The sequence below is a fragment of the Penicillium cataractarum genome (genome assembly GCF_028827025.1).
Source record: "Penicillium cataractarum strain IBT 29864 chromosome Unknown utg000002l, whole genome shotgun sequence".
NCBI lineage: Eukaryota > Fungi > Ascomycota > Eurotiomycetes > Eurotiales > Aspergillaceae > Penicillium > Penicillium cataractarum.
In genome coordinates, this window is record NW_026622738.1 from 3,420,428 (window position 1) to 3,432,955 (window position 12,528).

Consider the following 12,528-nt stretch of genomic DNA (forward strand, 5'->3'; position numbering starts at 1 on the left):
CCTCCCTCCCTCTTCCCTAACCCGCGACAACTAGACCCGATGTCGAGACACCGCGTGAAGAATGTCGGCTACGACGACGACGACTTCGAGGATGATGACGGTTACGACTCGCCCGATCCCGAGGAGCAGGAGTTTCTGCAGCAGTGTACAGCTGCGGTCTTGGGACAGCTTCGCGCGGGGCAACCGTCGGTAACGGCCACAACGGAGGAAGTCCAGGAAGCGCTATGGCATTATTATAATGATATCGACAAGGCCGTGAATTATTTGAGGGGTATGGATTTTGTCTCTTCACCCTGTTCTTTGGTTTCTGGCGAGATGAGGTGGTTTTGATGGTGGGGGTGTGCCAGGGTGTTTTGCTTTGCTATGACTCAGTGGACTTTTGGCTAATATTGGAGATTCTCGTGTGCAGGGAAGAAAGAGAAAGAGATTAAGAAGCAGCAAGCTCCGGCTGTGCAGAAGCCCAAGGCTCAGGCTGGTAAGTTGCTTGATTCCGTTTCTTCGTTGGTCGATGTGTCGTGGCTGGGCTCGGGATACGAAAACACTCTGCGCGTTCCTCCCCATGGTGATGATTTGCGCCGACGAAGCTCTCTTCCTCAAGGTATGTAGTTGAGCCTTGTCCCCGGTGGTGAAACACCTTACGATTGTTCACCTAGACTTCAAGACTGACCGCACGGAAGTTTGGACATCGTTCTAACAGGTCTCCCAGAGCCAGGATTCCCAGCGCCTTTACCTTCTGCTGCGCACTTTTCGGCGGCCGATTTCTTCCGCGATTGTCCTTGGCTCAATGTCCCTGTCCACCGCAAGGCTGATATCCTTGTTGAACCGCTGTACCCACGGCTTGGACTGCTGGGTGGTGCACCTGAATCTGGGGGGAAGATGTCGAAGCTAGCCGCTTTGGCGGCAGCACGGAAGAAGAAGGAAGGCGAAAAGGCTGCTGCTGCTGCTGCTCCAGTAGCACCGGAAGGCCCATCAACCCCGCAGGCTGAGCGTTTAGAGGCGCTATCGCCCAAACCATCGGGCACACCTTTGTCTCTGAGTGAGAGGCTTGCGGCCAGCAAGTTGTCGAAATCCTCTGACACAAATGGTGGACTACGCCGACTGGGAAAGCCGGGTGCCTCTGCTTCCTCGCCAGCTCGCCAGCAGCCAAAGCCTGAGGCTAGCAAACCTCCCCCTCCACCTCTTCCAGAACAAACGCAGAAAGAAGAGCCAGAAATCAAGCCAGAGCCCGAACCGCCAATCCCCACTATTCGTGCTTCTCCATCCACTTTTGCCAGTGTCATCCTTGGCAACGCAGCAGGACCAACTATGGCCGAGCCCAGTCACCTTGACTCGAACAACGTGGATCTGCTTCAAATCTACGGCCAGGACCATGCTGAACCCTTTGACTTTGCAGCTCCCAGTCCCGATGACGTGGTATTGAATGCGCAGAATACAGCAAAAGGTTTGGCAATCCGCAGAAAGGGTTAGTATCCACTCGCCTAATACAGTGTAGGGTTCAAATCCAAACCGGCTGCTAAGGCAGCTGGCGGTCAGAAGGGCCAGACCGATCTGGCTGGGGGGATGAAGGATCTTTCCGTCGAGGAAAAGGTTACTGTGAAGAGCAAGAACCTAGATGTCCTGGCGGAATACAACAAGTCTACACGGAAGAAGTCGGCTAATTTTGTGGTGATTGGTGGGTCATTCTCTACGCCAGAGATCGAAATGTATGGCTGACAAGACGCAGGACACGTGGATGCCGGAAAGAGTACACTTATGGGGAGGTTGTTGGCAGATCAAGGAGCGATAGACCAACGTACGTTAGACAAGTACCGGAAAGAGGCCGAGAAGATTGGCAAGGGCTCTTTTGCTCTTGCCTGGGTGATGGATCAGGGTTCGGAGGAGCGTGCACGCGGTGTCACTATCGACATTGCGACTAACAAATTCGAAACCGATACCACCGCCTTTACCATCGTTGACGCACCTGGTCACCGTGATTTCGTGCCGAACATGATTGCCGGCGCCAGTCAGGCGGACTTCGCGGTGCTGGTCATCGATTCGAGCGTGGGCAAGTTCGAGTCTGGCTTGAAGGGTCAGACCAAGGAGCATGCTCTTCTGGTTCGAAGCATGGGTGTCCAAAAGATCATTGTTGCCGTGAACAAGATGGATACTGTGCAATGGGACACTGGGCGATTCCAAGAGATTGAGCAGCAGATCTCGGCCTTCCTGACGACCGCAGGTTTCCAGCCCAAGAACATTTCCTTCGTGCCTTGCTCCGGTGTGCTTGGCGACAACATCACCCGGCGCAGCGAAGACCCGAAGGCTTCCTGGTACACCGGAAGAACACTTCTCGAGGAACTGGAAACCTCAGAGCCGTATACTCATGCATTGGACAAGCCTCTGCGCATGACGATTGGCGATGTGTTCCGCGGCGGTGTGCAGAACCCGATATCCATTTCTGGCCGTCTGGATGCTGGCAGTCTACAAATGGGCGATCAAATCCTCACCATGCCCAGCGGCGAGAGTGCCTTGATCCGCAGCCTGGAAGTAGACGGCGAGCCCAGCGATTGGGCCGTTGCGGGTCAGAACGTTGTTCTCAACCTGGCCAACATCGACCCGATCCATCTTCGATCCGGTGATGTAGTCTGTCGAGCCTCGGCCCCGATCAAAACCGTCACGAGCTTCACGGCCAAGGTCCTGGCCTTTGAACACTTGATGCCCATGCAGGTGGACGTGCACCGAGGTCGTCTACATGTGCCCGGCCGCATCAGCAAGCTCGTTGCTTCACTTGATAAAACCTCGGGACTGGCGCTCAAGAAACGACCTAAAATCGTGGCTCCTGGAACTGTGGCGCGAGTGGTGGTGGAAATCGATCAGGCTGTGCCCTTGGAGGCACCGACGAGGATTGTTCTACGTGCTGGAGGAACAACGGTGGCTGCGGGGCTGTTGGAGTAAAGGACAGTCCTGTCGACGATGTTATGCCTGGAGTCGTTATGATTTTAGTAATGAATATAGACATACACAGCATAAGTATTCATGCGCCTTACGGATTCTGTATAGTCTTACCATGCTTGTAGTAAAACCCAAACCGTCAATTGTCAGAAGGGCTAGAGGAGACTGCTCACAACTAAGGGTCGTGGCAGTATGAACCTAATCTGCCCCTATCGTGGAGCCTTACGCATACTTTGTAGACCCTGTTCTTCACGTATGAGGCTCTGTAGATCCCCCTGGTCCAGATGTTCGGCCCCATGCTGCATGATCGACAAGGAAAATAACACTTCATTCCTACAGTCTTACATAGACGACCAAGTCGTACTATCCATCACCCACACAGTATTAACTCATCATAGATATCCATCGTACAGGCCACTTGGCTACACAATCTTGAAACGTGGCTCTCTGACGAAATCGAGCCACCCCCAAAGAAAGGATGGGGGCAAAACGCTTAGCTGTTTCTAGCAAGTTCGACATCGGTGGCGGTCCCTGAGTGGTCGACCATGGGATCCTGCCCTGTCCAGGGGTCCATCTCTACTTACTCGATCTGGTTAGTCAGTCACCCAAGACAGAAGGCGGTCAGCGCGTGTTTAAAGTTGGGTCCTGGCGAGTGCTGACTCATGCGTGACCGAACTCCTTCCCGCCAATCACAGCGCGAGGAGTGACCTCTGGGAAAAGGCCAGCATGGCCGCTGCGCGAAGTCGGTCCCTTGGTCTCCATACAAGAGGGCCCTTCGTCGTCTTCTCCCTCTTTCCCCTTCTCCATCCCCCCTTCGCCTTCGGGTCCCTCCCGCCTATCCACCAAGTTTTTGAGGGTTTAAAAAGAGTCCCTTTCGCGCGACTCATCTGTACACGCGCTTAGAAGCTTACTCGACTCGGCTTCAGTTCCTGATACTCGCTTTGTTGCAGAGGATCAATCTTTTGAACAACTTTCTCTTCTTCCCCCCTCTTATACCTTTTCACAATGTCGCGACTCGCGAGCCGCGATGGTGTGTCCAAGGGCTTCACCTGGACCACCGTCTTCTACCTTCTTCTCGTCCTGATTGCCCCCATGGCGCTGTTCGGCACCACTGCCCACGCCGAGGAGGACAACTCACCCGAGAACTATGGCACCGTTATCGGTATTGATCTGGGTACCACCTACAGGTTAGTGAAGCTCCAGCAACCCATTCAGAATAGCAATTGAACCCGTTGAGCTAACGCAAAAAAACTTCTAGTTGTGTTGGTGTTATGCAGAACGGCAAGGTTGAGATTCTCGCCAACGACCAAGGAAACCGTATTACTCCCTCCTACGTGGCCTTCACTGATGAGGAGCGCCTCGTCGGTGACGCCGCTAAGAACCAATACGCCGCCAACCCCCAACGGACTGTCTTCGACGTCAAGTAAGTTTTTCTTCTCGGATGTTTACTTTTTGGCCAGCGTGGCCGGTTTTACCCGATGAGTCGAAAGACTAACAATTCCTCTTCATAGGCGATTGATTGGTCGCAAGTTCGATGACAAGGACATCCAGAAGGACGCCAAGAACTTCCCCTTCAAGGTCGTCAACAAGGATGGCAAGCCCATGGTCAAGGTCGACGTCAACAAGACCCCCAAGACTTTCACCCCCGAGCAGATCTCCGCCATGATTCTGGAGAAGATGAAGGATGTCGCTGAGAGCTACCTGGGCAAGTCGGTCACCCACGCCGTCGTTACCGTTCCCGCCTACTTCAACGACGCTCAGCGTCAGGCTACCAAGGATGCCGGTACCATCGCCGGTCTCAACGTCCTCCGTGTTGTCAACGAGCCCACCGCCGCCGCTATCGCCTACGGTCTGGATAAGACTGGTGACGAGCGCCAGGTTATCGTCTACGATCTTGGTGGTGGTACTTTCGATGTCTCCCTTCTGTCGATTGACAACGGCGTTTTCGAGGTTCTGGCTACCGCTGGTGACACCCACCTTGGTGGCGAGGACTTTGACCACCGTGTCATGGACTACTTCGTTAAGCTCTACAACAAGAAGAACGACGTTGATGTCCGCAAGGATCTCAAGTCCATGGGTAAGCTGAAGCGCGAGGTTGAGAAGGCCAAGCGTACTCTGTCTTCCCAGATGTCTACCCGCATCGAAATCGAGGCCTTCCACAACGGCAACGATTTCTCCGAGACCCTGACCCGCGCTAAGTTCGAGGAGCTGAACATGGATCTCTTCAAGAAGACCCTTAAGCCCGTCGAGCAGGTGCTCAAGGACGCCAAGGTCAAGAAGTCCGAGGTTGATGACATCGTTCTGGTCGGTGGTTCTACCCGTATCCCCAAGGTCCAGGCTCTTCTCGAGGAGTACTTCGGTGGCAAGAAGGCCAGCAAGGGTATCAACCCTGACGAGGCCGTCGCTTTCGGTGCTGCCGTTCAGGCCGGTGTTCTCGGTGGTGATGAGCACTTGACCGAGGTCGTTCTCATGGATGTCAACCCCCTCACTCTGGGTATTGAGACCACTGGTGGTGTCATGACCAAGCTGATTCCCCGTAACTCCGTTATTCCTACCCGCAAGTCCCAGATCTTCTCGACTGCGGCTGATAACCAGCCCACCGTCCTGATCCAGGTCTTCGAGGGTGAGCGTTCCATGACCAAGGATAACAACCTCCTCGGCAAGTTCGAGTTGACTGGTATCCCCCCGCGCCCCGCGGTGTTCCTCAGATCGAGGTCGCCTTCGACCTCGATGCCAACGGTATCCTCAAGGTTAGCGCCAGTGACAAGGGCACCGGCAAGGCCGAGAGCATCACCATCACCAACGACAAGGGCCGTCTCTCTCAAGAGGAGATCGACCGCATGGTTGCCGAGGCTGAGGAGTTCGCCGAGGAAGACAAGGCCATGAAGGCCAAGATCGAGGCCCGCAACGGACTGGAGAACTACGCCTTCTCCCTGAAGGCTCAGGTCGGTGACGAGAACGGCCTCGGCGGTCAGATCGACGAGGACGACAAGCAGACCATCCTGGACGCCGTCAAGGAGGCTCTCGACTGGCTCGAGGACAACGCCGCCACCGCTACCGCCGAGGACTTCGAGGAGCAGAAGGAGCAGCTGTCCAGCGTGGCTTACCCCATCACCAGCAAGCTGTATGGCTCTGGTGCTCCTCCTGAGGATGACGAGCCTCTGGACCACGATGAACTGTAAATTATTCTGAGGCATTACCCATGGAGTTTTCTCTTTTCTGTTTGCTTTTTTTGTGTGCTTCTAGTCCTAAAGATCTAAGAACTAAGAACAGCGCGGGTTGATACTCGTCGCTCGAGCCTGGCTTCTTGAGTGTACCGGCTCTTAAATACCATGATACCTTTTGCATACACTACTATCCTCTTCGTAGTTGTAGCCTTTCTATTCTCTATATACTAGTCCTATACAATCTATCCACTAGTTCATCTGCATTTGGCATTTAGTTCCCCTCCGCAATAACCTGCTTAATCGTCTCCGCCACAACCGCATGATCATCCTCCTGCTTCAACCCACTAACAACAACAACAGCAACAACCCCCTCCACCCCCTAACCCGAATCGGATATCCACCCCCATGAATAGCAAATTCATCCGCAACCGCACCCCCACTCGAACTCGCCAGCGCAAACTTCTTCACAAACGCCTCCTCAACAGCACTCGCACTGTCCGCGCCAGCAGCACCACCCAGACCGGCCAGCACCTTCATGCGCATCGCCCAACTAGACACACCCCAGCGCAACACGGTATTCCGCTTGCGCCGCACCCAGTTCTCGTTATCCGGGATCGTGCCGGATTCCGTCGCGCTTTGGAACAGAATGTGTGGCGGGTTGGGGGATGTAGCTGTTGCGAGGGCGATGGAGATTAGGGCTGGTTTGCGTTGGGATGCTGGGAGGGAGAGAAGACGGGTTCGTAGGGCCGTGCCTAGGGTCCAGGCTGTTTCGGCGGTGAAGGTGCGGAATTTGTAGTCGTCGCTGGTTTCGAGGGCGATGAGGGTGTTTGGCTGGTGGTGGGTTAGTAAATTGGAGATTGGAGATGGAGGTGGGGTATATGGAGAGGAAGACGTACGTCTGTGCTTGGGGCGGAGAGAGCCATTGTTGTGGGATTTGAGGGTTAAAGTGATTGAGATGGTTGGAATGAAGGGTTTAGAGAGGTAAATGAGGAAGAAGGAATAATTGAGGGGGAATTGAAGTAGTAAAGATGGGGAGGGTGGGGGTGTGAATGCTTTCGGGATCGACTGGTGACGTTGGGAAGGGTGGACCTTCCCTCGCTCGATGAGTGTGGAGCCTTCGGGACTTCGGGATCCGTGGGAATAGTTTCCAATTATAAATGCCGAATTGGACACATGGTTGATATGTTTCTGGTATGGCAAGAGTTTTGGACTGGATGAAATTAGTAAAAAAGCAGAGAGGGGAGCAGTTGCTAAGATAGGGAGAAGAACAGAAGGTACATCTTGAAGCAGCAAGCTATTATTGTTGCTTTCGCTGTAGAATTCAAGAGCAAGCGCGATATAGGGATAGTGTGTATACAAAATCTCTCTTATTCGACCAAACTAAGACTAAGACTCTTGATGTTATCTGGCAGCCATTGTTTTTCGCAAGAGAGACGACTTTAATACCCTTGAGAACGGCCCTTTTGAAATCATTCTACCCCACCAAGACCCCGTCGTCAACTCGCATTCTTCTTCATCCTGAAATTCTTCAAGGCCACTGTGTAGATCAACCAAATGCGACTCAATCGCCCACGGCTCATGTCGATACCAGAAGCGATGGCCTAGATAGATAACGATAAACAAGGGAAGACCGATGTAAGCCGAGAGAAAGTCTGCAGTGGACCATTGGGAGGGAAAGAAGACTGTGAACCCGTTCAATAAACACAGCAGTGTGAATACAACCAATGTAACCCATGAACCGATGGGTTGCAAGGGAGATCTTGCGATAAACTGTTCCCTAGGCAGATTTTGGACATCGCAGGCCTTTCGAAAGCGAATATAGATGACTGCACAACAAATCCAGGAAATGAAACCGCCGGTATTCACCAGATTCATCAACCAGTCAAAGACGTTCGCCGAAGACGAGTTCACATTCATATAAGCCAGCAAGGAGAAAAGCGAGCTAACAGCCACAGCGTAAACGGGCACTCCGTGGCGTGTGCACTTCTTGAAAATCCGAGGAGCATTCCCTTCCAGGGCCATGGAATAGAGAGACCTGCTAGCCAAGTATAAGAATGAATTGCCCGAAGACCAAGCGGCAGTAATAACACCGGCATTGATCACACTGTCAAGACCGGCAATTCCTGCATTTCGAATGCCAACGACCCAGGGCGAGGATGCTGCACCGGTGCCTCCACTCGTTAGAGCGGAGGCATTAGATGGACATATCACAGAGATTGCGAGAGTGCCACCGATGTAGAATACGACCAAGCGCCAGAAGAAGTTTCGCGCAATTCGAGGGAGATTCTTTCGCGGGGACCGGATCTCACCGGCTGTCACGACGATCATCTCTGGGGAAAAGGTGAATGGGAGAACGCTGCTTATGACCGTTGCGAGGAGGGCCACGAGTCGTCCTGCGTCTCCATCAAGAATGTATGTATTTGCCGCACCGGGGTCCTTCCAGTAGTGGAATCCGAGTCTTTGATGACTGGGACCACCACCCCAGAACAAAACGAAAGAGAGAATGATCAGTCCAACGATCAGAATGACCTTGATACTCGTGAACCAGAACTCAGATTCGCCATAGAACTTCACTGGTAACAAGTTCAGTCCAATAACAAGAACCAACATGATCGTAATCCACACAGCGTTGTTGACGCCGGGATTCCAATAATTAATCACCATCGCCGAGGAAGTCAATTCAAACGGGACAAAGATAGCAAAGGAATAAAAATAGAGCCATCCCATCATAAACCCCAGGCTTCGAGAGACGTAGCGACTGCCGTAATAATTCATCGTTCCTCCGGGTAGAGGCAGATAGGCGGATATCTCTGTCACAGATACGAGGACTAGATAGATCAAGGCTGACATGAAGGTGTAACTGCCGACAAGCAAGGCTGGCCCACCCGTTGCGAGGGTTTTGCCAGAGCTCACGAATAAGCCTGTTCCTATCGCGCCGCCGAGGGCGATGAATTGGGCGTGCCGGGAGGAGAGACCGCGTGTGATGGGGAGGTCTCGCGCATCGATGGATTCGATAGATTCATCGCTATTGTTCGAGGAGTCTTTGCTGTGTATTTTCTCTTCCAACTTGCCCTTATGAGATAAGGAAGCTGCAGACATCGTGAATGTGAATGAAAAGAAACTAGTGTAACAAATTCGAAAACTCGTCCTGGCTCGTGGCTCGAAGTAGATTTTATACTTCTTCTAGCTAGTAGACATTCTTATCGCCATCCAAAGGAATGTCTTGGATTTTGTCCGACCCAAGAATGCTTCTTTACATCGATTGAATAGTCTTATCAAGCGATTCACCTATAAAATCTAGATGCGCTTGATATCGCTGGCGCTTGCTAGTGTTTGATAAGCGGGCGGGTCCACTAGCCTTGGCGGCTCGCTGGCGCCTGCCATTTCTATTGTTCTGGAAGAGATAACAGCCTTATCGCCGCTGGCAATCTTGACCCTTAGATCATCTTATTGATGTTCAAGCCCCAGAGGACGATGGTCTATCGAGCTTATCGCTTGTGTATTGACAATTCTGAATTTCTAGATCAGAGTGCAGATAAGCCTATTCGCTTAAAAGCATTATAATCCGTATGTCTAAAGCAGAGACACTCTATGAAATGCAATGGAGTACATACAGTAGTAGGAGTAAAGTATGATATTATTGATCTACTGGATTAAAGTGACCTGTAAGCTCACAACTACCCAACAGAAAGCCTATTCAAGGCATCTCAGGTGCCTGCTTAGCATCTGCAACAGACACAACATAGTCCCGGCGTCTAGTCACAAACAACTCCAGCGCAATCGGGATATTAGTCTCTTCGAGACATCCGCTCTTGATCAATGTGATATCTCCCAGAGCCACTGGTCGCGAGAAAAGACTAGATCCACAGTCTATACAAATATCCATCAGTATATAGAGTTTATGACAGTGAGAAGTGGGCGTTGACTTACCCCCGCAGAAAAAGTGTCGATTCTCCTTGCCAGAAACGTCTCCATTTCGGACCCAGCTCTTGGGCTCGCCCTTGGTGAGGGAGAACGCCGTGGTCGGAACGCCCACGTTAGATGAGAATGCACTGCCACCCCAGTTCTGGCACCCTTTGCAGTGGCAGAGTGCTGTCAGAGCTGGTTCTCCTGCAAAAAGGCAGTTGAATTCGATCAGGAAAGGGCTTTGAGCAATGGATAAAATAGGCAACTCACCAGAGTACTGGAAGGATACATTGCCGCAGGCGCAACTTCCAAGGCCAGGCATCTTGATGATTTAGTCAAATTGGTTTGGTGAAGGATGTGAGGTTGTAGATTGCTGTGGAGTTGTTGACTGAATGAGCAATTATCGAGGGATCTCATTGACTACTTATAGCTTTTACCTGTAAATGATCCTAGATCTTTTGCTTTCTAAATCTCTATCATGATTCCAAAGCATCGCAGTTAAGTCCAGTCATCTGTGTGTATTTGGAATCATTTTCACAGGGAATCGCGTCGCACGGCTAGATGCTTTGGAATCATTTCACTTTTGAAACGCCGGGTCCCACTTACCTTACCGGCCCGAGGGTCAGGACGCCGGCACTGTTCGAGGCCAAAGTATCGCAACTACGCAGTCAATTCTTTAGGCTGGCTTCTACGTCTACACATAATCTCCTGGTCAAATTCATGTTTTGATGTAATTGTCCTATTCCTCAGAAAACACATGCTTTAGCGTCGGGGGTTACTGTCCAAAGATACACTGGAATAGATCCTCGAATTCATCGTCCTCAATCAAGGCACCGAACCTGTGAAGATATCGTCAGCACATGCAATATGTCATATCATAATAATGAAAGCAGGTAACCTAACGCATATACTCAGTTCACCGGCTAGTTCAGCACACTTACCCATAACATTTAACATGGGGAATCATAGCAGACCTCAAGCCCTCCAATCCGGGACCCAAGATCTGCTCCAAATCCAAACGACTAATGATACGATTCCACGCTTGAACAGGGGTAATGTACCCATCCAATCCAAGACAACCCGAGAGCTCGAAAAGCTTCTGCAGTTGCCGGGCGGAAACTTCCCATGTAGACTGATCGTGTAGATCCTGCGGGGCTCTGGAGAGCAAAATTCCTTGCATTGATAATGCATGTCCAGATGGGTCTTCGGTGTTAGAGTGATGTGTGTGGAAGAGACAGGGTCGTTCAATTCTGTCGGGTCAGTAATTGAAGTTATTGTTGTTGAGGCTTTACGTACGATAATACGAAATCAATTCCTAGTTGGGCAATATTTATGCCGCTGGAGTAATATGTTGGGTCACTGGGCCGTCAAGTTAGATTAATACTTGGCGCAAAAGTAGTGCTAAGATTAGACCGTACCTTATTCCCGAGAGCTCGGTAGAGGGGTCACTTGGCTGGATCGATTGTGACCCTGTATTGGGCCCTGCAGAATAATCTTCCTGCGGGGCAGGCCATTGATTTGGCAGTTTGACCTGTAGACGTTGATCTTGGCCACCATTATTAGTGAACGTTACTTCCACCCATGATGTCTCTTTTACTGGCATATCGGTAGGCAATGGTATTGAATGACGGATCATAATCTCGCGGAGAATTTCATTTTCGAATCGGAGATTCCGCAACTCTTCCTCCGTGGTGATGAGATGATATAATCGGTAGAGCTCATCTTCGAGCTGACGACAGTGGTTCTCCTTTCGTTCTCGGTGCTTTCTAAATTTCATTAGCTATGTTAGGGTATATGTGAAGAGGGGTGACTTACTTTTGTGCTCGTCTAACCTGCTCACGCCGTCGGTCGTAATTAGATTGGGTTGTTGAGTGGTTGGTAGTTTCCGGGGTGTGAGGAGGCTCTTCCTCGCCTTGAAGTGACTGGGCCATTGCCGCGACGTAATTCTGAAGTGCTAGATGCGAGGCTATTACTGTACCAGAACTTGTGTTGGAAATGCGCCCAGGGAGCGATCGCGCGGACGTGGTGACAGCCTTGCCGCGAGCCGCTAGTACAGGAATCGGGGCCAATTATATCTCGGATGACACGAGGAGAGATAAGATGACGATAGTATATTCGTCAGTCCCACGTTACTCGCTTGGGCTGGAAAACCCAACAGATGAAATTCTTTCTCCTAGCATTGATATATCAAGCTTGACACCGTCAGAACAGAGACAGGTCAGGGTCCTCGTCAGCACTTTGCTCCGGAAGTGGTAAAGTCCAGCCACGTTGACTTTGGATGGCTGTCAGCCAATGAATATGTGGAATCCCGAGATCCCAGAGGCTTCCACCAATGAATGGGGTCAAAAGGGAGTCTATGTGGGGCAGTAGTCAGAATGATTCCAAAGCAAAATGATTCCACATCCACTTGCCATACTGTATGGAAAGGATTCCAGAGTGAGTGGATGATGTGTGTGCGAATATTTTGGTCGTGGATACAATAGTTCCCGAGATAGATAGGTGGAGGCTACGTCCGTGCCTGGTCTTT

The 12,528-nt window shown here is 51.4% G+C and overlaps 6 protein-coding genes across 6 annotated transcripts; 2 read left to right on the forward strand and 4 right to left on the reverse strand.

The window, feature by feature from the left end:
* Positions 1–39: 39 nt before the first annotated feature.
* Positions 40–2,931, forward strand: N7496_003320 (putative translation elongation factor EF-1 subunit; the record flags this gene model as incomplete). Its single annotated transcript, XM_056696251.1, has 5 exons — positions 40–271; positions 410–598; positions 707–1,441; positions 1,493–1,672; positions 1,724–2,931. The coding sequence occupies 5 exons, from the start codon at positions 40–42 to the stop codon at positions 2,929–2,931; spliced, it is 2,544 nt and encodes an 847-aa protein (XP_056558463.1).
* A 991-nt stretch (positions 2,932–3,922) lies between these two features.
* Positions 3,923–6,110, forward strand: bipA (Hsp70 family ATPase KAR2; the record flags this gene model as incomplete). Its single annotated transcript, XM_056696252.1, is given in 4 exon segments — positions 3,923–4,115; positions 4,187–4,351; positions 4,440–5,625; positions 5,637–6,110. The coding sequence occupies 4 exon segments, from the start codon at positions 3,934–3,936 to the stop codon at positions 6,108–6,110; spliced, it is 2,007 nt and encodes a 668-aa protein (XP_056558464.1). The 5' UTR covers positions 3,923–3,933.
* A 321-nt stretch (positions 6,111–6,431) lies between these two features.
* N7496_003322 (DUF967 domain protein) lies at positions 6,432–7,018 on the reverse strand (the record flags this gene model as incomplete). The annotated part of the gene is made up of 2 exons (XM_056696253.1): positions 6,432–6,926; positions 6,992–7,018. 2 exons carry the CDS (start codon positions 7,016–7,018, stop codon positions 6,432–6,434), a joined length of 522 nt encoding a protein of 173 aa, XP_056558465.1.
* A 478-nt stretch (positions 7,019–7,496) lies between these two features.
* N7496_003323 (Proline-specific permease) lies at positions 7,497–9,194 on the reverse strand (the record flags this gene model as incomplete). Its single annotated transcript, XM_056696254.1, has 1 exon — positions 7,497–9,194. The coding sequence occupies one exon, from the start codon at positions 9,192–9,194 to the stop codon at positions 7,497–7,499; it is 1,698 nt and encodes a 565-aa protein (XP_056558466.1).
* A 598-nt stretch (positions 9,195–9,792) lies between these two features.
* On the reverse strand, positions 9,793–10,323 carry N7496_003324 (GFA family protein; the record flags this gene model as incomplete). Its single annotated transcript, XM_056696255.1, has 3 exons — positions 9,793–9,965; positions 10,026–10,205; positions 10,272–10,323. The coding sequence occupies 3 exons, from the start codon at positions 10,321–10,323 to the stop codon at positions 9,793–9,795; spliced, it is 405 nt and encodes a 134-aa protein (XP_056558467.1).
* Positions 10,324–10,776: 453 nt separating this feature from the next.
* Positions 10,777–11,932, reverse strand: N7496_003325 (bZIP transcription factor; the record flags this gene model as incomplete). Its single annotated transcript, XM_056696256.1, has 5 exons — positions 10,777–10,840; positions 10,943–11,251; positions 11,298–11,360; positions 11,420–11,767; positions 11,817–11,932. 5 exons carry the CDS (start codon positions 11,930–11,932, stop codon positions 10,777–10,779), a joined length of 900 nt encoding a protein of 299 aa, XP_056558468.1.
* Positions 11,933–12,528: the final 596 nt, after the last annotated feature.